Below are 27,843 nucleotides of genomic sequence, written 5' to 3' on the forward strand. Positions count from 1 at the left end.
TACTCTCTTTAAGTTCCCAGTCTACATTGGTATATATCTTCAGTAGGTATGCCTTTTGATGCTGTTAATATATATACCACAGCCAGCCCTGAAAATCTAATATATTAAGAATTTAATTACCTATTGATAGTATAAGAAGTTCACTATGATGACTTATTTCACCTTTTAGAAGGAGTTATATAATATGCAAGACTAAATATTAATTTACTGTACATTTCTCAAACTGAGGGGGGGGGAATTCAAACTATCCTAATACTCTAAAACCTATATAGCGGTAATATTTGAGTACAGGTTATTACCGCCAAACAGAAATTCTTTATAATGTGCCCCACCATTACTGGAGGAATTACCTTAAAGTATAAGCCCAGTAGGACATGTAGTGGAAGAAATTACAAAGTAGAAATGGGCACTGAATAATGATGCTATTTATTGGGAATGGTTTGTTTAGTGACATTGTTAGGGCATCTAGCAAGGAGCTAGAGTTGGAAAGAGTCAGAATGGAATTGTCTAATTTGAGAAATGCAATACATCATCAAAGTGACCTAGCAAGAAGTGATTATATTCAATTTAACTTAAAAGAGAAACGTAAGGTAATCTGGAAATTAGTATATGTATATATGCTTGGATATGACATTGACTTTGGGCATATGGAAATAATTGAATTGATAGGATCTCACTCATACTCTGATAAATTTTGTGGTTACACAGCTGCCTCAGTAATATTTCGTGATCAACCTGATTTATTAAGATTAATAATTAACACATTAAAGAATGATTTGAATAACTGCTATGAAGCTTTACGTATATCTACAAAGTTTACACATAGTTCAAATGTAAATGTAGAATCTATGTCTATTATTAATGAAATACGTAAACTGTACAATAAAAGGAAGTTTGAACCAATTCAGCACTTAAAAGAGGCTATAGGATCAATTGCTTTGAACTGTATAAGTAACTCAGCAACAGTTGATATTGCAGTAAATTTATTTTTGGATGTAAAGAAGATAGCAGAGATACCAAGAGAAAATCAAACTGTCAGGTGTCATTATATCCGTTCGAAAGCAATTACTTGTCTCCTAAAATTATATCAATGTTGTCCTGATATATTACCAGCAATTGAATGGACGGAGAAGTTGATTACTGACTTTCAGTATGAGAGAAATATTGGATGCTTGCTTTGTCTATGCTCTTTAATTCAAGGCTGTTTAGAAAGGCAGAGAGATATATCACAAACAATTTCAATAAAATTTGACTACAAAAAAGAAAGCTATGCATCTAATTTTTTGGAGAATCCAACCACAATTGTAAATAAAGCTCACCAAACCTTTAGAGAAGAAAAGGGAGATGATGCACTTAATGAAGACTATAACACTGGTAAACTCCCACTTGAGGGGTGGAAAGATATAGTTCCACAAGTTATATCTACATTGGCTAGGATTCGTTCAGGAGATTGTCCTAGTGGATATATCTTTCACAAAGTACCATCATTTTGGCTTCAAATAAAACTCATAGAAATATTGCAATATTTTGAACTTCCAAAAAGTGATCTTATTGTAATGAGGCGCATATATGAATTAATGGAAGATATATATTTAAATGCTATTCATGTAACTAAACAAAATTTATGTAAAGTGTCAGGAGACAAGGATTATGATAGTGTTGCAGTGTCATGCACCATTGGAATTGCATATGAAATCTCACGATATATAGCTAAAATTTATGACGAGGAATTTCCTCAAAACATAGTTTATCTTCTGGGGATATTTTTGATCAATTTACTTTATATGGAAAGCATAGATTATATATCTCTTTCTTTGTCGCTAATATTCGAATGTCTCTCTATTAGTGCAGTGACAGATATGTGTAGAAAGAATATTGCAATCATTCTGCATTATTCAAATATGAATGATCTCTTTATAAGTATATATGCTTTGAGAATATCTGTGCAAATCTGTAATAGCAGAAATTGGAAGTTTATTGCTAAGGAGCTTTTGAATAATATTACACATAAAATAATAAACCTAAATGGAAATGAGAATACTAATATGAAGAGTAATTTTGGACTTGGAGAAGGTGGTTTTGATGGTTATGGATATGATCGAGATCAAAGTTATCTGGAAGAAGTTCTCATCCACATATGCTGTCTGGTACGCAAATTTGCAAAATCCTATGACATTTCACTAAAAATCATCAGTACTATTTTCCAACATATACAGAATAATCAATCTATTGGCGAAAATTCAACTTTCGCCTTGTCAGATAGTTCACTGTTTCAGATTATGGATATTCTATGTGGTGTGGAAAGTGGTGAGACTGACTTAAATAATTTACCCAATGGAAGAAAGGAATTGGTAGAGGATCCAACTAAATCATTGGAGTATATAGCTCCTGATATAATAAAAAGTTATGCAACATATAAAGGATATAAGACACTAACAAGAATAATAAGGAGCTCTTGTATTTTGACTGTATTTTGTCAAGGAATTAGATGGATTTGTTTCTTAATTGGGGAATATGGTAACTTAATAACAAATAAAGTACCTATAACTCATCAGGTTGGGGTGTTATTGCAACTTCATGATGTTATTACTATTAGCAATGAGCAGGAAAATCTAGTCTCCATTAAAAATATGATACTACTTGCTTTTACAAAACTATACTGTCATGCAGATACTGTTACTCAGAATCATATGCTTGAAAAGATCAAATTAGATTACAATAGCTGTAGTTTGTCGCAAGGAACTAATGAATTCCTGGATACCATAATAATGAGTACTACTAACTGCAATACCCCATCAAATTATACAGATTCACCTATTATCCGTAATTTACTACAAAGCTCTTTAAATAGGAATAAGCACAGTGATTTGCAACACTCCTCTAAACTGTTTGATCATTTAGCTCAGGGGATGCCAACATTAGATATACCAATTGCATTTAGACAGCTAAATATTACTAGATGCCCAATAAAACAATTATGGCATATTCTGTGCCTATTAAAGGAAGGCAATTTATATAGCAATACATATCTAACGGTATATTTCAAGCATGGAAGATACTCTAATGGAACTGGGGAGTGTTATATTAATCTAAAATTCCACAAAGTAAAAAGTAACTGCATGGCAATTAGGATCATTAGTACTGATATAAAATTAAATGTTATTAGAAATACTCAAGCTAATACTACAAATAAAGTTAATGCTTTTCAAACAACCATAGTAAACAATATATGTGGTACTTACATTAATGATGATAAAGTTATAGAGCAAACTTTGGTTACAAGATGTGGAAAATCTTATTTAAATCCACCTTTTTATATAATAACATTATCAATTGCAAAATTAAGTGATGAAACTACAGAAGTCTTGAAGTCTGAAAATGGATATTTAGAAAATGAACACTTGGATAATAACTTAAATCAGCGAGTAAAGATACCGTTAAGATTACCTATAATACTTACTCAGTTTATGCTACCAACAAAAGATATGTCTGATAAGGAATTTGAATATTTCTGGAGTAAATTTGGCGAAGTATCAGCAAATGGCACTTTATCTATACCCTTAATGGAAGTACCTTTATATTTATCTCTATTAAATTTCAATTCTAACAAGTTGCTAATCCAGGAATATTCGAGGACACATCTCAGTACATCAACATTATGCTTAGAGAACTATAAAAGAATTCCATGCATGGTTAAAGTGAGGATTACTCAGAACTCCAATCAAATACCTGAACAAAAAGTAGATAGCTTAAAACTGAATAAACATTCTGTAGATATCAATGTAAGATCAAGCTCTATTGCTGTAGCTAAAGTTATCAAATATATCTTAGTATCATATATTCTAGTTAATTCTAACTAAGTCTAGCTGAAAGTTAGAAAGTTAGTAACCTACTTAGTTTATGTAGATATCATATTCAATTTCGATTTAATATATAACTTTTAATAAAACACAAAAGACTTAAGTTCCAATAATGAGGAGTTTTTAAGGAATTATGAAGCATTTGGAGAGTTAGTTGAGTTAAATTTCATAGGATTTTGTCCAAGGCAGGTCTGAGCCACAGATTGAAATAACTTCTCAACCTCTGGTGCCAGATGTACAAATGAACAGCTCCAAAAAGAATATTTAGGATTTTTAATTAATTCAATGAATGTTATTAGTAACCCCCAAGGATGAGGACGATGAACAATCAACCTTTCCAGTAACACACGGGTAATTTGTTCCTGTAATATGGAATCATTGCACTTAGCAAATAGCCATAATAGCAAGCTACTAAAGTAGTATGTATGTGAGTTTGGATATCCCAGGAAGTTTGCGATAGCTGATACAAAGACAAATCTACCTTCCATATCGAGAGTTTTACATAAAAATAGAAAAATACTCAGAGATGGGTTGCTTACTGTCTCAAATATTTCTAGAGATTGTTGAGTTTGATCCTCTATAATTGAAGCTCCTACATTACTAGTTGTTTGCTCAATAGATTCATTGACCTTTCTATTGATATTATTCACATTGTTACTAGAAATAGTGCTATTGTTATCACTGTTGCTGTTTGTGGTGACTCCATTTGGGAGATATATCCCAACATAAAGTAACAAACCCGTTATCACTGGTAAGGAATATTTACTTCCAAATCTAAGCGCATCCTCCTTCAGTAACTTCAACTTACTCAATATAACAGATAGTATTGTAATATCTCTAGAAATCCAGTATTTGTCTATGTCAAATTTAATACCTTTGTACAAAATATATACTCCATAATTAGCCATCATCCTTGGTACCATCTTCATTTCAGGTAAATTTTCTATCTTGAGAGTAGGTAAAAATGGGTCAGGTAGCTTCATATTTCGTGGGAATGATGACAGAATTAAATTACGGATTTGGATACAATTACTTGGAAGAGTATCACAAAAACTACAACTGTAGTCGCAAAGGAATTCAGGAAAGTCATGTAATAGTACAAGAAGAATTCTTAAAAGAGCACCATATATGCTTTTAATACTGGTTTCCAACTGAACATTACGTAAATATGGAGAAATAAAAATAAATAATTGAAGTAGTAGTGCATGGTATGGTTGCCAACCTTTAATGTGACGCAGTAAGTAAGGGAACAAACGATTATTTGATATGATCTGTACCCAAGCGTATACAAAACTTGGAACTCTATTAGGATTGAGATATTGCAAATTATGAATAATACTCAGCATACAAGTGAAATGGATCAATTCAGTATTAAAACCAATAGTATCATACTCTTCAAGGAGTGAATAAAAAATACGATAATATGGTCGCTGATTAAAGTTGGTGTTTTCAGCATCACGATGTATTATTCTTACTAATATCGATAAAAATTTGTGTGTTATTACAACAGCTGTCATTTGTTGTGGATCAATATATCTAGCCATAGTTGTTATTAGCCTTACAAGTGCATCTAGCGGAAAAGGATCCATATTCGGTTTCACAGTCAATTCTGCTAAAGGTAAGTCATCAGAATTTCCTTTTTGTAACCCACTATTTAAACTTAAAGTAATAGCTCTCTCAGTACATACTGTGAAAAACTTCTCAGTAGTATCATCCATTCTTAATAATCCTTGCCTAGAAAGTCGCTGCAAAAATAGATTTCGATAAGGATTATTACGTTCAGTTGCACCACATCCATTGAAAACAGTAATTCTTAATAGCAAAATCCATTCATCAAAAATAGTATTTACTCCTTTTATAACGTCAAAAGAGGGTGAAATAGGATATGGAATAGCCGCATAGTGCGGTGTCAATATTAGGTCAGTATTTCTCTGAATAATATTCTGAAAAGTTAAGATTGTAGGAACTACACCACCTATCCAATAATCATTAATACACTTATTATGTTTGCTGGCAGTAAATGCCAATAATGATGACTCAACTCGAAGCCTGAGATCTCCTAAGGTTACAGTTATAGGATGTGGCTTGAGAGAAGATCCTGGTAATATAACAGGAATCGATGAAATATTACTACTTTGCAAAATAGTATTGCTATTTGCAGCAAGGCGATTTATTACTATCTGAGTTGTAATAGGTAGTTTCTGGAATATTGGAAAATGCCAATCCTCTAGACTTCTATAGAAAAGCTTTAATACAAATTCAACAACGCGCATTCCTCTATGACTGTGATAGCCAGGGGCTGAGTTAGAGTCAGACAATGAAGTGAGTGCATTATCCAATAAACTAGAAAGTGAAATGTCAAATTCATCAAGTGGTACGAGATCATATCTTAATGCACCAACAACTATGTCAATAGAATACTTAGGATCTTCAATAGTATAAATAAACCAACCCGTGGCTTCCTTTCGGAGCTTGAGCCAAAATTCATGATTGTAAAGTGACAATTGGTGACATAATGTAAGAAATACTTCAATATGTATAAGTGCTGCATCACATCCTAAAGATGCAGTTATATAACGACTAGATGGTACTACACCAGTAATACTCTGTTGAAAAGCTGCTCCAGCATCAAATAAAGTTTTAAATAACTTCTGAGCCATTCCAATAAGTGCATCTTCTCTATGAGAAATTGATGAGCCTATAACAAATAAGATCCGGCATAAATAGAAGATATTATGATCAGAAGGTAAAGAAACCAGGATAGAGAGTACTATATGAGCTGTAGTTGGTAAATGAACTGAAACTATATTTGAACCAAGTGGAAGTGAGTACTTTATAGGTTCTGTAATGTTTACTGAAATACCACTGGCACTCAAAGTATTCGAAACTGGCACAGTTGAATTTTGCTTCGCTATTATAGGAGGATATAGTGCAATTTCACGAATTATATCTTTAATCTGACCAAGGCATTCTTCTATCCTCATCATCAAAGGTTGATATGCTAATTCATAAACTAAAGGAACTCTCACCGGTTCTGGTGGTTGAACTATCGGAGATGATAAAGAATTGTTTGAATTAGTTCCACTTAATGATTCATGCTGCAAATATTGATTACCATGTGCACTGCTCACAACTGAAGATGAGTTCATTTGCTGTGACTGATGTTGACTATACAAGTCACTTACATTTGAATTTGTACCTACAGTAGATATTGAGACATTGTTTACAGATTGAGTTGGCTGCTGGTTCCCTGTAGTATCAAGCAATAGTCCACTATTATCGCGACGTTCTATATTCCTCATGGCTGTATATTGTAAAAAGTCCTTATATAATTGTAAATGCCTTAGAGATCCCGAACGATACTTCAAGGAATCAGGTAAAGAAGCCCAAAAAGTTGCTGCATTCTGTGTGTTAGGACCTCCATAATAGTTTATATCAACGAATGGATGCCCTGCTTCACGAGCTTTCCTCCTAGCTATAATTCCGGGAGAGATTATGTCATCTACTTCTTCAATAGCACGTTCTATAACTGCCTGCTCAACAACTTGGCAACCCAAATCGATATTGTCACTACAAATGACTTGAATTACCTGTTCAATCAAGACATGATCCTCGCCCTCTCTAGTTGGGTTTGGATGTAAAACCTGTCTTAACTGACCTGTGAAAGCCACTCTAAGTGGCTCACGGCATGCAGCAACAGCCATAGAACCTGAAAGTGCAGCAACCATCAAATGAGCTGCTCTCTTATATATATTTTCATCTTGTTCAAACGCAAATTCTTTACCCACTACTTCACGGGTTGTCAAGGCTGCAATTCTTACTGACCTTGGTATAACAACTTGAAGTATCTCTCTTATTGATCTATCTAAAGCTAGAGGAACAAGAGGACGTAAAGAAGGTTGTATTTGGAAAAGAGCTACTGAGGGTGATATTAATACTTTATTGGCCCAATATTGGATATCAGATGAAGATGAAGGAATATGTTGGGCTTGTGACTGTTGTAATATCATTTGTGAGCCTGAATATCCAGGTGGTAAGAATGTTGATGCAAGTTGAGAATCTGCAGTTCCACTTTGAAATATCTGAGACTGTGTAGTTACATTGCTTATATTTCCAGAATTTACATGTACATTAGAACTTGTATCTCCATGATTGCCATTGATAAGATATGTACTATTACTTGATACCGCTCTTGGTCTATCTTCGTTAGTAGAAGATGTAGTACCACCAGTACGTATCTTCTGAATATTAAGATTCAAAAAGTCAGTCTTCCCAATGTAGTCCATTAGGCTCAGATCAAGTTGCTTAAATAGTAGTTCTACCTCAAACATATTTGATTTTGCATTAGATACTGAATGAACTTCAGCGAGTAAATATAACAGGTTGTTAGTCCAAGGATTTGGAGGTTTGAAACAACTACTCTTGACATTTTCCAGTATTTTACAAATAAATGGTAAAACTGAAGCAATACAACCACATGAATAACTATCTATAACAAGTTGTCTTGGATTCAAATACTTGTGAATAATTGGTTGATTACGACCAATTGTTATTTGGCCTAGCCAGAATCCTAAATTTCGCAAAACATTTACATACGACGACACATCATTAAGTAAACTCGCAAAACAAAGCAGTGCCTTAATACAGTCATAGCTTGCCAAGGTTACCGTTTCAATGATATAACCTTCACTCTTTCCAATTTGCCCTTTATGCACGATTGGCTGTATGGAATTATTGTCTAAGGAAGGCAGTATCTTAAGTCTTGAGCATGAATTAGAGTCAATAATAGTGCCATTCTTCTGCAAAGCAGCATCTAGGCGAAGTAAAAAGCTAATATATATAGAGTGATTATTCTTCTCTTTAGAAGCTCTACTTTTTACCAAATAGAATGCAAACCAAGGACCATACTGCGGATTATTCTTCAATATATCTGCTATCTCTGCAACCTTCATATCAATATTTGTGCTTGCCAAAGTATTACATACAGTAAAAATATGCTCTATAGTTTGCTCAGGTGGAATTTGTAATGTCTGAATTATAGAAGGGTCATTAATTAATTTCTCCAAGCTACCCAACCCAAAGCCTTGTAACTGTTCCATTGTTACATTACTTGGGAGCTGAGTTCTCCCCTTCAAATTTAGTGTAATAAGACTCCCAAACTTGCGATCCATTATTGAACTGAAATTAGATCTTGTGTCAATATTCAAGTTAGTATTAGGACTATTAAACCCAAGTGCGATCACTTCTGGATGTAACAGTGATATAATAGTCGAAGGAGGTGTGGGTTCTTTTATTCCTAAATGCTCAAGAGTATCATTGTCAACATAAAGTATATTGCGCAAATTTTCAGGCAAAATAAAGTAACATTCCTCACAGTATTCAATGTACTCACCAATAACAGGTTTCAAGGAGGATGAGATATTACAAATAGCTGACAAAAATTGGGGGAAGTGGATGAAACGATCAATGAATTGCTCCATTGCAATGATACCAAAGCAAAACATTTTTGTCCATGGGACCTTTCGAAGTGCCTCTAATATACATCTTAAGACAAATACTAAAGCATTACCATAAGAAATCAACAAGTCTTCATGTACCAACCGACCTAATAAGTGAGCAGTGATACTTAATTCCATAGGTGGATATTTAGGAAATGACCTGCACTCATCAAATAGTGTATGTAATATTGCGTTGAACAATTTACTCTCCTTTGTAGCTTCATTAGGACTATTGATTGCTGTCAAATGAAGTGTCTTCATAGTAGTAATAAAATCATTGACAGTAACCTGTCTAGTATAACACTTCGTAAAATATTCCTTTACTTCACTCCCAATATCAATACTTGAATTACAATCAGCAAACTCTTTAGTAGAGCTATTTATATTAACCTCGCAAGGGATTGGAGACAATGGCTCTGAAATATAGCTTGGTGACTTCTCTATCTGGCTAACTTCTTCAATATTTTTCAAGTAGCCCCCAGACAATTGTTTAGGTACCTGATCTTCACTATAATCTGAAGAGGTATCTTTTATATTTATATTTATATTTATCTTATCTATATCTCTAGCAGGGAGTGCTGAAACTAAAGCTAATTCACTATCTATCTGAGTATCAGTAATTCTTTCAAATTCTTTAAGAGCATTAATTAACCCATCTATTGAACCCTTCTCATATCCAAATATATCAGCACCCTCAGCTTCAAGAGAATTTCTGGCAATTTCAACTGAGAATGAGCTTAAGCACCAGCAAGAATAAGCAAATGATGAAGTCTCACAGGATGACTTCCATGAATCTGTTGGAGATGGTAGCTGAGGTTTCCCAAGAGACAAATTTCTCCTAACAATTCTTGCAGCATATATTTTTAAATTAGAAGGAGACTTAGTGGGTAGTGTTGGTAGAAATGCACGTCTATTAACCAGGACCATCTGTAAATCTGCAGATGCATATGTCATATAAACTAAACGAGCACGTAGATAGTCAAGTATACAGGCCACAAATATAACTGTATCACTATTATCAGGGGCGCTATTCAGTCTCAATTTAAATAAGTAAGAAAGTACTTCTGAAGCAGATTGGCGAGAATCACTACATTCACTCTTGCATAGTTCTGGTGATCCAAGAGAACCTAAACTAAGTGCTGCAAATATTAGATCTAAAGTAAGAAACCACCAGTGGAAGTAGTCTATACATTCTGCAGAATAATCTTTCATAAAGGCTTGGTATTTTTCACTGTTACTTGTATGTTCATCAGTTTCAATACATTTCTCATCGTCATTTAACGAAAATGGGATTTGATAGCTCCATTCGTCATAACAATATGACCAAAATGTATCTCTAGTAAGCTTAGATATACTCGACATAATAGTTATTGATGCAATACAGTAACATAAAGATATCTGCCCTAGTAAATCGTGTACAAATTGACACTTTCCATGCTTTGAAGGATTTGCATTAACAGCAGTAAATAACAGTAGTAATACTGGATCAAAATATCTACCAAGGTGGAATTCCTTGTCATATGATGAAGATAAAGGATTGGTTGAGGCAATATTGCTATTTAAAGGTGCTAATATAAAATTGCGGATGTTTGGAAGGCAAAGCCTAATTAGGCTTAATGAGGAAATCTTTCTATTTGGAATTACAATATTATTTAGTTCCTGAATCTTAATTCTCAGCTCTTCGGATATATTTGCATATTCCATACTACAATCATAAATTTGAGATATTGAGACTAAAATACCAACAGGGGCATATTTAGGTGCTTCGTAAAACAGTAGATAATGCACCTTATCACGTATCTCATCATTTTCCAGCTTTTTACATAAAGAAATAAGTAGTTGAACTAGATGTAAGCACATCCATATTCCACAAGATCCATTAGATGAGCGATTTCCTAGTTTTGACAAACCATATTTCTGTAAAGTATCATCAGGTTTACCCACTATACCTTCATTTATCAATTCTGAAAGGGTTGTGTTGCATATTTCAACAATAGAGGGATGAATAAGAGATTCATCCAAAGTTACAATGATATCATCTCTAGAGTCCAATATTGGCTCACCATTTACTCCAGAAATATCTAAATTTTGACTTGGTGGGTTATCCTGATATTTAGCATGATTCATATCATCATTTACTTCAAAACACATTCTGCATATTTTGAGGAGAAAAACTGACAACACATTAATATTTTTCCATTCTTCTTTTATGAATATTCGCAAAGGGACGATACAATTCAAACCGTGATGTTGTATATTATTGTTATTGCTATCATGCTTGATACTGCAACCATATAGACCACAGAATAACTCGAAAGATCCATCATTCTCTTCTATAAGTAGGTTATTATCTGATTTTATAAATTCTGTGAATACAATATCCCACGGGACAACGGAATTCTTCTCATATAACGAAACAGCCTTATTTGTACCTGCTACAAACACACTTGGATTCCAACCTGATTTCATATATTCATAAGTACTGTTATTATTAAACTGTGCATCAGCTACAGTATTACTCAATTCATTCCATCGAGCTCGCAAAACTGCTGTAAAATTACTTGACTCATTATCTAATAGTCTCCTGTCTCCAATACCGTCACTTGATGTATGTCCTAGCATATATATCATGGCATCTACTATTTCTCTCACTATATTTCCAGTGTCAAATTTCCAACTCTGTATTACTTCTCCAAAAGATTCAATACTGTATGTGCATGATGGTCCCAAATCCCTTAAAATATGACAGATACGTTTGTCTCTTCCACTCTCTCCTCCAGTAGATACTTGATCTACCATAATGCATTAATTTCAGCCAATTACTAGAAGAAAAAAAAATATTGTAAATCCCCCACTAATTTCTTATTAATTTACTAATATACGTAGCCATTAAAAATTTTACCTCTTGCTGTACATATTCCTGCAGCCCATTATTCGGAAATGTCCCGTGTCTCCCCCTCAAGGGGGTACCAATACGCACTTTGCCTCCTTTATTTTTAAACTAGATTTGTACGACTCAATTCTCAATCTAGTCACAAACAATTAATATCACATAATTGTACTAGCTACCTTTGATAATATATATCACCTTTATATGTAATGATTAGTAGTAAACAAATGAACTATTTGTCTTGAGAATATTGACAAACACTTCACATGATATTTGTGACATTGTATTAGTAAATACTTTACATAACATCAAGTTTTCCTTAATCAAGTTAGTTGAAAAAGTGTGTATCTTATTGGTTACAATTAAAGTTTTGGAAGTCCCAAGTCTCGCACTAAAAAAGATGCTTATTTAAAATAATTAAACTATATTCATCTATTCATTTATTACGAAATTTTAGTATTTATTATCTATAAAAAAATTGATGCAAATAACTCAGTTAGAACTCGCATTCGTACAGAATAATATTTATCTTCTCCATCTATCTGTTGGATATGTTCCTTGTAGTCATCATATCTATTATAGCTTCTACTAGTCGAAATATAATCAAAATCAGCTTCTGAATTCCGAATAGTTGCATAGAGCAAAGTAGTATATCTTTGGTAGCACTTTGTCTCATGGGGAATATTATCAGCACCTTGCCACCTTCTTGTAACGCAAAAAGTTACCATATATGGTCCAAATATATCTTGAATCATCGAATCATAGTATATGTGATTGCTTATACAGTGAAATGGTGTATGGAGGTTGTTACATACCTCCAGAGGGCACTTACTCTTTTTAAGTAGCAAAGGTAAAGCTGGAGCATCAGCAGGATACTCTAAAGGCATATTTTGGTGATAGTGTGCATACTTTATTTGATAATATTCATTTGGTATAAAATATTGTGGTGCTCTATAATTCCTTAAGTCAATTATATTGTTAACATTGCCATTATCATCGGTCTCAATACAGTCATCAAATGAGTAACGCCATTCCCCATCTACAATGTATTTGTAGCAATGAATATCTTTGGAAAGTTCGACAACAATTATATGGTCATGGCCATTCCGGCATAGTTTTATTTTTTCATCTATATTCCATTTGTTAAAGCTTCCAACTACAAATACTTCATTCCCTCCATGAGTCCACTTTAGCAAACATTGTATCTTATCATTATCAGATTCAGGTTGAGTCTGCACCTTTTCAGCTATTATAAGTGAAGAAGATGAAGACTGATTTAGGGAGGAAGAAGAAGGAGATGAAGAAGTTGTCCCCATAAGAATGGTTCTGCTTCACATAATATTTTTCAAAAAGCCTTCGACTAAAACTTAGCGCTTACTTAAGCTGTTACCTGACATATGGTTACTAAAATGAGGTGTGAAATTTTTTTTTTTCAAATCTTTATAAAAAAATTAATAATAAAATTTATCATTTGACTTGTAAGAAATGAAAGGAAATAACATAGATTGTAATAAAAAAGACTACTACTTTACACATGAATCAGTCTTCAACTTCTTTAAACGTCTGTCTCCAGTACTCTTATTTTTATCAGTAATATTTACAATGGGTCTTTGTATTGCTGTGCGTTTATTTGCAGTAGTGAGATATGAAGCTATTATACATGAATTTGATCCCCACTTTAATTACAGAACTTCCCAGTATCTATCAAACAATGGTTTTTATGCCTTCTGGAATTGGTTTGATAGCAGGAGTTGGTATCCACTAGGTCGCCCTGTAGGCCAGACCTTATTTCCAGGATTAATGTTAACAGCAGATTTTATGAGGCGTTTAGCCCACCAATTTGGTATTTTAGTTAGTATACGACATGTGTGTGTATTTACTGGACCTATTATGTCGAGTCTATCTGCTTTAGCTTCCTATTTACTGGTCTACCAGGTTAACGGAAGGAATGAAACCGGAATGTTAGCAGCACTATTTACTGGTATATCACCAACATATTTGAGTAGAAGTGTCGCTGGAAGTTATGACAATGAAGCTGTTGCTATATTTGCTTTAATTATAAGCTTTGCATTATATCTGCGAGCTATTAATGATGGTCGTATTTTAAGTTCGCTCCTAGCATCCCTTGCATATAATTATATGACTATGAGCTGGGGAGGCTATGTTTTTATAATAAATACTATAGCAATATATAATCTAATATTGGTACTCCTCAACAGATTTACTTTCAAACATTATGTAGTCTATACTGTTTTCTATTTGGTTGGTACAATTTTGAATCTAAATATCCCTTTTGTAGGCATTGGTGCTATTAAGTCTTCAGAACATCTTTCTTCTCACTGCTTGGCATTTTTAGTTACATGTATTATTCTACTCAACTCTATCAAGGCGCTTCTGAGCAGATCAACAACTCACTTCCTGATTAAAATATTAACTATTGTTAGTTTTATATTTGTTTGCTTCATCTTTATTTTGCTTACAATATCTGGCAAAACTCGTTGGGCTGCAAGAAGTATGACTCTACTTGACCCTACATACGCATCTAAGCATGTTCCAATTGTTGCATCTGTTTCAGAGCATCAAGCAACAACATGGTCACAATATATATTTGACCTGCATATAACAGCTATATTTTTTCCTTTAGGAGTTCTGGTATGTGCATATTCTGTTTATATTAGTCAAAAAAACACCCCTTTAGATAAGTCTCTCAGTCGATCATTTTCAACTTGCATCCCAGATACAGCAATGTTTCTGGCTGTATATGGAGTTCTTGCTGTATATTTCTCTTCAGTTATGATCCGCCTCATGCTTGTATTAGGACCTGCATCTTGCTGTTTATCTGCTGTTGGCTTGTCGTTTGTTCTATCAGCTATCTTAGGTAGACCTAAGACAAGTCTTATAGAGGAGACACCTCTTGTTCAAAATTTAGCTTTGAACCAATACTCAAAGTCTCAGAAAGAAGATTGTGCTAATGAATCAAGTAATTGGCTTGGAAAGTATTTAGTTGCTTTTATTCTCTTTGTACTATGCATAAAGTATGTTACCCACAGTATTTGGAGCTCTGCAGTTGCCTATTCACATCCATCTGTAATTACTTCAAATCGTTTGAAGGATGGAACTAGATTAATTCAAGATGACTTTAGAGAAGCCTACTATTGGCTGAGAAAAAATACTCCATACAACGCGAGAATAATGTCATGGTGGGATTACGGTTATCAATGTACTGAACTTGCTGATAGAACTGTTATTGTAGATAACAATACTTGGAATACAACTCATATTGCGACAGTTGGACTTGCTCTTGCTTCCCCAGAAGAAGAAGCATTCAAAATTGTGGAAAAGTTAGATGTTGACTATATATTTGTAGTCTTTGGTGGATTTGCAAGGTATACTTCCGATGATATCAACAAGTTTTTGTGGATGGTTCGAATTGCCTCTGGTGTTTATCCACAAATACAGCAAAATGACTATATTTCTGAGTCTGGTTACTATACTGTAGGTAATGAGGCTCCAAAAGCTATGCTGAACTCATTAATCTACAAGCTGTCATACTACAGATTTGCTGAGGTTCAGAAAGATGGATTTGACATGGCAAGGAACTACAACATTGGGAAGACTCATTTTACTTTATCTCATTTTGAAGAAGTTTATACTACTGATAATTGGATTGTTCGTATTTATAAAGTTAAGAAGAGACCAAATAGAATATAAATACTACGTGCAATATAAAAATCTGACTTTAATTAAGCCGACTATGCAACTAATCATATAGTAATCACTTATTATCTTGTGCTAATATTTTCTGATCACTCTCATTAATTTTTTTTTATTTGACACTTCTTTTATAATTTGACTACTTCCTTTATAAATAGAGCTATGCTTGTGATTCGATTTCCTGGTTCTTATATTCTTCTTCATTTATCACCTATATATATTTACAATTTGATGAAGTAATATTCAGAAGGGAGATTGTAAGACTTACCAAGTGAAGAAATAGCAAAGGTAGAAGGAGGAACACTGCGCATAACCATATCAATAGTCCCAGATTAGAAAAGTTATAAGACGTAATACCAAGTGAGTATGTCAATCCAGCTGAGAGTACTTTGGAAACTCCAGTACCAAGGTTCCTTATTGACATCATAACAGCATATACAGATCCTTCAAGACCTTTGGGACATAACTGTGTTGTCATAACTAATAAAGGCAGAAGCTGAACTTCTGAAATGGCTTCTATAAGAAATCCTCCAGAGAGAGCAAATATTCTATTGGAAATACCTAAATCTAGGTTAACCCCAGTTACCAATAGGAATGGAGTTACATATATAGGTAATGAGATGAGAGTAGTCCATAGAAGTATATCTCTGAATGGAGTTTTCCTCAAAAGTATACGATATAGTATAATGCCAATAATGCCAGCTATTCCATAAGTCAAACGTAAGCTTCCCATGAAAGTTGGTGAAAAACCCAATCTATTGGTAAAATAAAAGAACATAGCATCATCATAGTCAGGACCAGATGTATAAATCATAATATACAATGCCGGACCCCAAATTATTGGTTTCCTGAGAAATTCGATCAAAGATTGTAATTTTTGTTTTACTGATGTAGCTCTAGGGTGAACTTCCTCATACATTATTAAACTAGCAAAAAATACTAGCAAAGGGAAAAATGATGTTATGAGAAAAATATCCTGTTTGCTATATCTTTCCAATAGAGATCCTGAAAAATAGGCTGTAGCTAGTGCACCAAAAGCTTTAGACCCGAAATAATCTGAGACAGTTTCAACTCCATTACTTGAGTCTGAAGTTTGTACTACGAGTGCCTGAAATCAGTATAAAGTTTTTACACTTTATGTATGGAAAATTTCTCATTTCTCTCAAGACTTACTTCAGCTATACTACTGCAAAAAGCTGCACTTAGAGAAATAAGAAATAGACTTGTAGCAGCTGCAAGGACTGTGTTGGGCTAAAATACCAAAATCAAAGATTTTAGTTAATTAGATGCTCAAAGCTTTCATATTAGTAGAGCTTTCACCTACATACCATAGTTGCAAGCATGATAAAACCAATAATTTCCAATGTTGAGAAAATTAATAGATACGGCTTTCGTCTCATACCTAGAATTAAAAATAGAATTTTTCATATCTAAGATTTTTTGGAATTATTTTTTGTATAACTGAGACTTACCTTTAATAGGTACTGAATCACTGCAAAATGCTATAGATATTAAATATAGACAAATTAATTTTAAATCTGGTCCTGCCTTAACTCAATAACTACATACCAAATAGTGGTTTTAAGAACCAAGGAAGTGCAGGTATTGCAAAAATTGCGGAAACTCCTGCTGGTGACAGATATAAATCATCTTTGAATAAATAATAAATAGCCAGTGCAGCTAAATGAGTAAGACCCTCAGAGAACCCAACAAGAAAAATAACAAATTTAGCCATAGTTAGGGATTCCAATAATGTGCTAAATGTGAGTTTGCTCTTTAGAGATCTCCCCTCATCTAGTAAAGATAAAATTTCATTTTGGTGACTAATAGACGCCATTTGACCTAAATCTCTCAAAAATCTTAAGAGCTCTTCAAATGACGTATATGCATAATTACATGCATGCAAACATACTTTTATCAGCGGTATACACTAAGTAATGGCAATAATGATTTAATAAATTACAAACAAAAGCTTATATTATGACCTAATAAAGGATAGAAGAGCTATGCGATCTATCTTTGAATAAAAGCTCCATGCTAATATCCATCTAACGTGGTTACCTTGTTCCATTGTAATAGTTCTAATAGCTTCTAGCTTCTTTTCGTTACCACCTTGTCTAGATATATCTAACAACAATTTTCTACACCTTTTTAAGTTATTAAGTTTCGAGACTAGTGTTGTATACCAAATAACCCTTTTAGGGAATTTCAAGCTCTGATGTATCATATTTTCAATAAAAACCCCTTCTCCACCTGTCGTAATTATTTCAAATAGTTTCCCTTCACCCTGACGACTAGGATGTGTAGAATGTGTATAATCATTAAATGAAGAATAAAATGGTGGGTTGCACATAGAAAAGGTAAAATTTATATCCAGTAAGCTAGAGCTATCTAGAATTCCGCACAGTATATTTGTGGGGTCATCTTGATATAGAAAGTTAATATTCTTACTTAATCCATTACGTTTTACAATGGAAGATGCTATATTGATGCTTTCATTTGAAAGATCACTCCCAAACATTTTCCATCCAAAAGTTTTATGACAAATGAGCGGATAAATGCAATTAGCTCCGCATCCAATATCAATCCCAATAACTTTTAGCCCTAATGGGATTATAGATTTAGATACCTCAGAATATTCACCTTCAATAGTATTGACATCTCTATTACTTTCTCTTAAAATTATTTCTGTGTTATAGAAATGTTCAGGAGTTAGTAAATCTGCAATATAGTGAACGTAGTTGGCGCGTGAAGGTACTGTTGGGATCAAAAATCCCCTGGATATACTCCAGTCAATATTGTACCTGAAATTCATAAGAGTACGGGTCAATTCATAAAGGAATTCTTTATTACTATAATCAGCTATAACTTTTGTGCCCTTAATTTGTATATACTTCTTTAGAGGTGGAAACAAGCTCATAAGTTCGAGAAAGTCATCATAGCGATGTGGATTTCTTGGATGAAGCCTACTTAGGCCTAAGCGTATTCCATATACAGGGTCTTGACTATATTTCATTTGGAAAATTGCTTCACCATTCAAATATGAGAGATCTAATTAACAATATAGTTATGACTGTTGTAATAATAAAGATTGTAATGTACAGAATAAGAAAGAATGCGTTATCTTTATAAGTTCTTTGAATAGCTAGAAGTATCTGACTATTTATATTTGTCATACCAAAATACTGATAAAGTGACATTGTCTATTATTGATGGGCATTATTGTACTATGATAGAACCTACACAGGAAGGCAAATCAAGCCACTGGCGCTATTGCTATTTATTTACGCCCACAGATAAAGAAGAGTTAAATCTAACACCAATTTACCTGTAAAGGAATTAAAGAAAGGCATATATGATATCTGCAATAGAACATCTTATTGGTCACTTCAGTCCACCAGAGTACTTTGATCTCGATCTTTCAAATAGTAGTGGTCTGAGTTCAGCCGATAACGAGATTAAATATTTATCAAATTCTTTTGCTCAAGTTTTAGTAATTTTTGAAGATCTAACTATTTCAACTATAGTAGATGGAAAGTGCTTGGCTATTTACAATACATCCTTTTCAGGGTTAAGGATTGATATACAACATCAAGAGGAAACTTTGGTACCTTGCATAAAGCCCCTATATAGTATTGAGCTACCTTGCAACATTACTTGCACTCCCAATTTGTACTTCAACACAGAAGAATCAATTTTATCTATTTCTTTTATACTTCAGGATGGCCTTTTTTATACTACAGATATAAAAATAACAAGAAAAGAATCAGCTTCAATATATTTGCTATGTGAACTTCGTACATTCAGTAGTATTACAAAACTTACTAATATTACATGTATATGTAGAATTTCGGCTGAAAGATTTATTTTTGGAAGTACTCTGGGTACATTTGAGTTAATTTTTAATAAAACGTCAAATACAGAGAATGACACTTCTTTAGTTTCAATAAATACTCTAAACCAAAATAGGGCCACGACCAATGTTTTAAACATCAGTATACAAGACGATCATATAATACAAGGTGTTATTACTTTTTGTGAAGAGTTACCTTCCTTATTAATATATAATATGTATGAAGATCCTACAGATAAACAACTTAAATATTCACTTAGCTGTCAATTTACAAATTTTCCCTTTGAAAAGACTTCATTAGATTCAAAGCTAGTAGTTTCTAATGACGGTAAATTTTGTATATTACTTTATAGAAATAGAATTTATATTTTTGAGATAACAGTGGAAAAATCTTATTTATGGACATCTAAAAGAAACATAGGTTTGAAGTTGACAAACATGATGACTTGTACTGAATTTAATTGTTTTCAGTCAGATTTTCCAAATATAATGTACCCTAGACATATTGAATTAACAAATTCCGATATATATCTAACAACTGTTCGTTGGGTTTATCCTGGTGAGACTCATTTGCAATCCTTTGACTTTTACCCAATATATGAAATTCATAAAATTCATCTAGACCATCACAAATACAAAAGAACATATGTATGGTCACAATGTATGGAACTTTTGCTAGCTGAATGGACCGATAGTGAGAGAAGTAGTTTAACCACTAAGGCTTCTAGTTATATAGCTAACAAAATTAAGACAACAAGTGATATAATAAAAGATTTTAAATCAATACTTTTGAAAGTGAATTTAAATCCAGTTATAATAAAGACAGTAATTAAGATCATTTCAACTTATATAATGGAGATAACTAGTGGATCTCTTAATTTGTTTTACAAAGATTATGACTCAACTCATAATGCACACATTTTCGATATTTTGGATTTGTGTATACTTTCATCTTTATATCAATATAGCAAATGTCACAAAGTTGAAATACATAGTCTTATTACTGAGAAATACTTTTGTGACTTTAACTCCTCCTACTTATCAACTTTAGTAGTTAAAAATATGAACGATAACGTTACTTTTTGTAATATTCTAATTAATAATTTTGAAAAAGCTCTGCAGATAGTCCGCTATTTCCAACGATCAAATAATTTATATTTGAATTTAAATAAGCTAGAAGATGATACTATTGTTATTACGACAGTATCTTCATTTTCAATATTGGTTGATATAACTGATAAATATAGTCGGAACAAAATTAGTCCCTATATAAATATACCATCAAAGCCATTATCTACAACTCTATATATGCTTTACCAGATAATTACAAGTATTATTTCAGCTTCGAATAGTGAAGAAATTAGCTCTAATTTAAGCAAACACTATCTTCAGGATATAAGTGTTCCGAACTCTACTTTACTATACTTACTTTCAATACTAGCACTTATACATAAAAGGAAATTGCACTTTTACTCAAATGAAAATTGCGACAAAATTAAAGATGATATATCAACTACTAATTTAAAGTCATATCATGACCTTAGCAAATTAGATAATAACAGGTTTACCACATTATTGGATGGAGTATGTGATTTTGAAAATTTATTTACTAATATATCAGATATTTGCAAATTAAGTGGAAATATATTCTCCAAAATTCTATCAAGTTACAATATAATAAATGGTCCAACATTCCCAGAATTAATCGTAAGTGCAAGAAAGCTATACTGTTTAGGGAGTCATAAATCTCTGGAAATTAACATCTCATCTATTAATTCAATGGAACTATCAATGAAGGCATCTTTAAGACAAAATCAATTTGTATATATTGCTAGATGGCATAAATTTATTTTAAATAGTGTTCATCATCTTACTAATTATTTAATATTTAACCATCAAAATAATACAACTCATTATCAAGCATATAGTATAAATGAAATTTCTAAATTAGAATCATATTCAAGTGAAGATTTTATTGATGATGAATCTTTGATTTTAGATAGACATATAATATCATTTCAAAATAGTATTCTCTTCAATGGTTCTGGACCAATAATTTTATTGCATGGCCAGAAGAATTGCCATGTGACAGATCGGAACTTATCTTTGATATTAGAGGAAATAACGAATTTTGATTATATCTATTTGATTATCAGTAGCCTATGTAGAATTTTCTCAAGTAGAAATAAATCACAAAGCATACTTCTCAATTATGTTTTTTTGAGTACAGTGGAGATTTCTCTTTGTTCATGGGATGCTTTAATACTGAGATTATGTGAATTATTTACACCTTACAGTGACAATATATATAATACACAATATATTGAAATTCTTCCTTTACTATTAAATGCTACAATGGATATTCTAATAATAATAAAAAAATTTGATATTAACAACTCCCCATTATTTGGAGATAATAAACAATTAATTGATCCTATCACAGTGAAATTTCATTTTACATGGCTAATTATGTATGATAGAGCATTAGATAAAAAAACTCAGGAAATTTTTGATTCAATTTGTTCAGATGAAGATTTATGTTATGCTATTATAGATATATACCTTAAAGTGTTTAATCAAATTAGTATGTCACATCCTTTAAATGCAATTGTATTTAGTAAACCAAGTTTAAAATTATTATTTTTAATTATTCGATATAACAGCTCAATGATCAAAGTAATATCTCAATATCCATCTTACCTTTTTATAATGAAAAAAACCACTTATATGATTCGTAATGAGCTAATGGAATACTCATATCCTTTTCAAGAGTCAAACAACCTGTATAACATATATAAGACTAGTGCTATACAATATACTTTTTTACTACAAAAAAGTAGCACATACTCTGAAATTGTTGAGTTTGTTCAATCCTCCTCCAGTATACTCTCTTCACCTAACCAACGCCTTGTTCTAAGTATGACAATATGGTTAGCTAATACTTACAATAATAATTACTTAGATGAAGAATGTATTAAAAAAACCAATAAGATTCTTTCTAAAGCATTCTCATATGATGAATTATTTCATTTATACTCTTTATTGGTAAATATTTTTTGGTACAACCAGTCACTATTTTCATCAATCTGTACCATTTCAAAAAATAAGAATTTTAGAGCTTTAATTTTTCACTATCTCATTTCATCATTGGAAAATCCTTTAGATATCGCTGTCTTATCATATCTTTATTCATTGAAGTTATACTCAGAAATAATTAAGGATATTGACTTTAAACATTTGTTATTTCCTCAAAACTGGCTTAAATTCAGCCGTGAATCTACAATTAGTTTGACTATAGATATCAACTCAGTACTTGATGATATATCTAAAAGTTTAATTGATTTAACTTCTATAGGGAATCTCTCGTATGAAGTCCAAAATAAAGATGAAAATATGTTGCACCAAGTAACTTCTATTTTGACATGCTTAAATATATGCTATAATGAACTAAGAAAAGCAAATAAAGATGATTTAGCTTCATATGACGAACCTATTTGCATTCCATCTGTATTTTATTCTCTAATTCTTCCAGAAACGCAATTCTCACAATCTCAGTTTGTTACATATATTCCCTCAAAGGAATATCTACTATATTTACAATGGCATATCTATGGAATATATAAACTGAAAGCAGCTTACATATCTGAACCACTCCATATCCCCTATTCTTACCATCTTTTATATGGCACACATATGGCTGAATACAAAGAACTTCTTAATTTTAATGGAATATATACAGAGCCTTACTTTTTTATAGAGTCTAGTAAAACAGATGATTTTTTTTTCTTATCTCCAATAGAACTTGTACAGAATTTAGCAATCAATGGATTCTGTAAGACAGCATTTCGACTTGTCTGTTTACTTGAACAGAGCAAACAAAGTGTGAACTACAAAGCATACATTAGAAATATTAATTATGTTAATCACAGGATCCGAGATTTTGTACCCCCTTATTTATATCCCAAAATAAGAAGAACTCTTGGGTATTGGACATTATCTTGTTGCTTCATTACGCATAACAATCCCAAAATTTTTAATAAATTGCTAAGCCACCCCAAGGTAACAAATGAAATTGGTGAATTCTCACTTGTTAAAAGACATGCTTCAGAATTCTCATTATTTATGCCCTCAAGTATAACTGAAATAATTTGGCAAAGTGGCATCAGAGAAAATGAAAATGAAATTTTTTGTAACTTCTCTGATATATGGCATTTAGTCGTAGATCATTTAAACTCGTCACAAGATTATTCTTTAGGAGTATATATTGGCTGTTTACTACTTAACAATATTGCTAAGGTCAAGTTACTAGGGGGAGTTGAGTTTCCTGAACCTTTGAAACAATTACTAGATAAACCTGAAAATCAAATACTATTTAACAAATCTTTTGTATTAAATGACGCACTTTTTTTACAATCCCTTAATAATCTTATGGACAATTTAATATATTTAGAGTGCTACGGAGAAGTCACGAAGTTGTTATGTAGGCTTATCGAGCATCACGATTGTATATTCTCTATATTGGTTGTTTATAGACTCAAGAATATTATACCTAAGTCAGTTGATTTAAAGGAGTCAATTGCAATGTTGGACTTATTACTGGAAAAAGGTTTCCAAAATGGGAGATTTATCTAAAAAACTTATTAGCTAAAGATGAGAATTAATCATTAAATGTGTTATTCCCCTTATTTATCGTAATTGCAGGACTTAACTTTATTTCAAGTGGTCCGAGTGTGCATCTACTCTTCTCCCCTAGCCGCCACTAGAAAATGCATGATAATTTTTAGAATATTCTATCTTCAGTAAAATTACACGGGATGCTACTATTATACCTGATTATCAGAAATTTTTAGGACTATAATGCAATTTATGATATATTTATGAGTGATGAGCTTTAGAGGAGCTAGTCTGCTCCCAAAAAGAATTTTCATATTTTCAGTACCTTGGCTACTATATAGCTATAAAGTTTACTGCACTTCTTGGATTACAGACAATAATATCAAAGATTTAGTAAGTGAACCATTCAGAATAAATAATGCACAATTTAAAAAATATCTGCAGTCGGATGTGAAAGAGGAATTAGATGACGAGACTTTTGAAGTGATAAAACCTCGACCAACTAGTAGTCTTGATAAGTATGAAATTAATAGCCTATATGACTCATTAGCTCAGCAAGTTAGAGTAATAGTTTCTTCATGCCCATCTGTAGTTTTTCTAAAAAATGAAATTTGTAAGAAGTATAACAACGGCAATAAAAATGATGGGGTGGCCAACTTTTTCTATCATGATAAACTGTGCGATGAGTATTCACCTTCACTTACAGCTTATTCACACTCTTCAACTGAACCATCATATACTGATTCCGGCGATGTTTTAGTCACAATGGAGAATGAGGACATAATTATTGACAATCCTAACTGTGGTATAGTGGTTGTTGATGGTGATGTAACAATATGTGGAGATCTTACAGTTGCAAATGGGCAACTCAACGTTTTAACTTCATTTGATGCAAATCAAGTATTTGAAATGTCATCTAGTCATAAACATCCAAAGCACACATTGAAGCAATGTATTATCAGGAAAGGTCTAACTATACGTGGATCTCTAATAGTTCCATTTTCAAACTTATATATAATTGGTAATGTATCAGTAGGTAAAAACATATACGGAATGGATATCCAAATAGATCTATCATCTACTGTATACACTGGACTTTTATATTTATATTCAACAATTTATGAATTAGAGAAGAATAATACAAATTGGGATCCATTTGTACTAACTCCTATGTTGCTTCAGCTCCAGTCTCAATTTTGTCCAAGTAAATTTTTAAAAGAATTGATTGATAATATTGGAGTGAAACTGAATAATTCCACTTTGCCTGAATTGGAGACTCCATCGTCTAAAGGGTCTATATGGTCTGGAAGTAAACTTTTTGTAGGGAATAGAGGAAGACTTTGGGCTCGTGGTGATATCATTGCTGGTGAGATTTCTATTGCTGATGGGGGATTTGTTTATGGGACCTGTGGAAATTTGAAAACTAATGTAACAGATGGACTAGGAATCCACATTCGGGACTCCGGTAAACTTCATATGCTAAATGCATCAGTGGAAACAAGTCGTTTGTCAATAGTCAGGTCTTCAAAAATGAATATATTAAAAGGTAGTATATGGGTAGAAAAAGTTCTTGTTTTACATACCGGTTCTAGTTTGAGTGTTTCTGACAAATTGAAATTCTCTTTTGGCTTAGCTAGAGACTCTTCAACTGTCTTTGCTGGCTCAATTCTTGTTAACTACTTTGAAGAACAGACCATCTTAAATAATACATTTTATAATAGTAGTGATTTAATTAGAAGTAATTACAATAAAGTAGTGTCAAATATTGGAAATAAAACAAATAGTATACTTGGTTATTTTCAAATACTTGCTACTTCATCAATACATATTAGTAATGAGTTAATAGTTCATGGAAGTTTAGAAATTAGTCAGGCATCAGAAGTACTTGTTCAAGGTAAAATATCAATAGATAATAATTCAATAATAAGTGAAAGTTCCAGTTTATTTATTCAGGGAAATTCAGATAAAGTTAGATTAGATTATCCAAATTTTGAGCTAACTAAGGATATACATGAAAACTTAGTACACAGAATAAATGGATCAATGCTAGTTACTAATTCAAGTAAATTAGCAATTTTAAATGGTGGGTTACTTGTAAATGAATATCTTGATATTATTAATGGAGAATTATATATAAGTAATGGAAGTTTAACCGTTAAAGAAAGTGTTATAGCTAGTAAGAGAGGCACTCTGAAAATAAGCTTAGGAAATATCGTGATAGGTTCATTAAAGAGCGAAAATCAAACACCAAATGAGAAGCTTCCTAGTTTCTTTGTATCAGATAGTCAAGTTCTTGTTGGAGGTAGTATAGTCATTTATAATGGTAATGTTGATGTAAATACTAGGGGATACCTACAGGTTGAATGTAGATTAATTGTATCTTCAGGAAATCTGGGAATTTCATTGAGTTCAGCAATTTGGATTAAAGGTATAAATAATTCAAAATCTTTGATTTTTACTAATGAAGGCCTAGTATCACCACAAAACTCAAAATTTGGAAATTTTACTATAGTTGTTAATGGTAATGTAACTTTAAATTCTTCTAATCTTTATATTGGTAATGGGAATGTTTCAGTTGACAGTTTAATTCTCACAACTAATTCACAATTTACTGTAATTCAAAGTCAAGATACAGCAGAACTTGGAAATTTTAAAGATGAGCAAGAATACAGTATATTTATAAATGTTCTTTTATTACAAGGTTATTCGAATTTGCAATTATTGAAGAAAAATTACAAGTTGCTAGTAGAATTAGGTGTCATGATAGATGAGTTCTCTATTTTATACTGTGATTATATGCAAATTAAAGGTGATATTTTTGTTGATGATGGGGCTATTTTTTCAGGAAAGCTACTAGAATTGGTTGGATATAGTACTATTGCCTGCCAAGATTCTGCACGTGTATACCTACAGCAGATAAATGTTCATTTCGATGAAGTAACTGCTTATAATTTAATAAAAGAAGTTAATGGGACAAAAGTATTACCAAAAAAAACTATATTTGTAGCTGAAAATGGTGCATCTATATATATTCATCGGTCTTCCTACAGCTGTAGATACAACGATTGTATTAAGCGTTTACATGGGATACGAACAAGGGAATCTACTTTATATATTGGAGAAAGTAAACCATGGAATATACCTATTAAACTATTTGTTCAGCATCTCGATAGTAAAAACCAACTTGAGTCTGATGTTGTAGATCCAATAGCATTTGTTGCCAGAAGAAATGCAACTTATACAAATAATATACAGCAAGATAAACAAATAATCAAAAATAAAGGTGAACAAATACGTAGTGGTAGAGTATGGAATAGAAATCAAAATACTAAAGGTGTAGAGTTTAAGCCTATTCAGTGGCAATAATTAAAGAGTAAATTCACTTGCCAGATATCTTTCTTCCGTTCTATCTTT

General features: G+C 32.3%; 8 protein-coding genes across 8 annotated transcripts, besides 4 other annotated features; 4 read left to right on the plus strand and 4 right to left on the minus strand.

Annotated features, from left to right (window-relative positions):
• Window positions 1-416: 416 nt before the first annotated feature.
• Window positions 417-3,860, plus strand: CMU_007820 (AP-2 complex alpha subunit protein, putative; the record flags this gene model as incomplete). Its single annotated transcript, XM_002140604.1, has 1 exon — window positions 417-3,860. One exon carries the CDS (start codon window positions 417-419, stop codon window positions 3,858-3,860), a length of 3,444 nt encoding a protein of 1,147 aa, XP_002140640.1.
• A 131-nt stretch (window positions 3,861-3,991) lies between these two features.
• CMU_007830 (CCR4-Not complex component, Not1 domain-containing protein, conserved) lies at window positions 3,992-12,157 on the minus strand (the record flags this gene model as incomplete). The annotated part of the gene is made up of 1 exon (XM_002140605.1): window positions 3,992-12,157. One exon carries the CDS (start codon window positions 12,155-12,157, stop codon window positions 3,992-3,994), a length of 8,166 nt encoding a protein of 2,721 aa, XP_002140641.1.
• Window positions 9,887-9,910: a sequence feature (AT_rich).
• A 558-nt stretch (window positions 12,158-12,715) lies between the features above and the next one.
• CMU_007840 (uncharacterized protein) lies at window positions 12,716-13,564 on the minus strand (the record flags this gene model as incomplete). The annotated part of the gene is made up of 1 exon (XM_002140606.1): window positions 12,716-13,564. One exon carries the CDS (start codon window positions 13,562-13,564, stop codon window positions 12,716-12,718), a length of 849 nt encoding a protein of 282 aa, XP_002140642.1.
• Window positions 13,565-13,667: 103 nt separating this feature from the next.
• Window positions 13,668-13,716: a sequence feature (AT_rich).
• Window positions 13,717-13,733: 17 nt separating this feature from the next.
• CMU_007850 (oligosaccharyl transferase STT3 subunit family protein) lies at window positions 13,734-15,959 on the plus strand (the record flags this gene model as incomplete). The annotated part of the gene is made up of 1 exon (XM_002140607.1): window positions 13,734-15,959. One exon carries the CDS (start codon window positions 13,734-13,736, stop codon window positions 15,957-15,959), a length of 2,226 nt encoding a protein of 741 aa, XP_002140643.1.
• A 214-nt stretch (window positions 15,960-16,173) lies between these two features.
• CMU_007860 (folate/biopterin transporter family protein) lies at window positions 16,174-17,799 on the minus strand (the record flags this gene model as incomplete). Its single annotated transcript, XM_002140608.1, has 5 exons — window positions 16,174-17,070; window positions 17,136-17,213; window positions 17,291-17,364; window positions 17,435-17,464; window positions 17,532-17,799. 5 exons carry the CDS (start codon window positions 17,797-17,799, stop codon window positions 16,174-16,176), a joined length of 1,347 nt encoding a protein of 448 aa, XP_002140644.1.
• Window positions 17,800-17,940: 141 nt separating this feature from the next.
• Window positions 17,941-18,978, minus strand: CMU_007870 (uncharacterized protein; the record flags this gene model as incomplete). Its single annotated transcript, XM_002140609.1, has 1 exon — window positions 17,941-18,978. The coding sequence occupies one exon, from the start codon at window positions 18,976-18,978 to the stop codon at window positions 17,941-17,943; it is 1,038 nt and encodes a 345-aa protein (XP_002140645.1).
• A 339-nt stretch (window positions 18,979-19,317) lies between these two features.
• CMU_007880 (uncharacterized protein) lies at window positions 19,318-24,447 on the plus strand (the record flags this gene model as incomplete). Its single annotated transcript, XM_002140610.1, has 1 exon — window positions 19,318-24,447. The coding sequence occupies one exon, from the start codon at window positions 19,318-19,320 to the stop codon at window positions 24,445-24,447; it is 5,130 nt and encodes a 1,709-aa protein (XP_002140646.1).
• Window positions 22,181-22,208: a sequence feature (AT_rich).
• Window positions 22,443-22,467: a sequence feature (AT_rich).
• Window positions 24,448-24,699: 252 nt separating the features above from the next.
• Window positions 24,700-27,795, plus strand: CMU_007890 (uncharacterized protein; the record flags this gene model as incomplete). The annotated part of the gene is made up of 1 exon (XM_002140611.1): window positions 24,700-27,795. One exon carries the CDS (start codon window positions 24,700-24,702, stop codon window positions 27,793-27,795), a length of 3,096 nt encoding a protein of 1,031 aa, XP_002140647.1.
• Window positions 27,796-27,843: the final 48 nt, after the last annotated feature.

This window comes from Cryptosporidium muris, genomic scaffold (assembly GCF_000006515.1).
Source record: "Cryptosporidium muris RN66 scf_1106632373431 genomic scaffold, whole genome shotgun sequence".
Lineage (NCBI taxonomy): Eukaryota > Apicomplexa > Conoidasida > Eucoccidiorida > Cryptosporidiidae > Cryptosporidium > Cryptosporidium muris.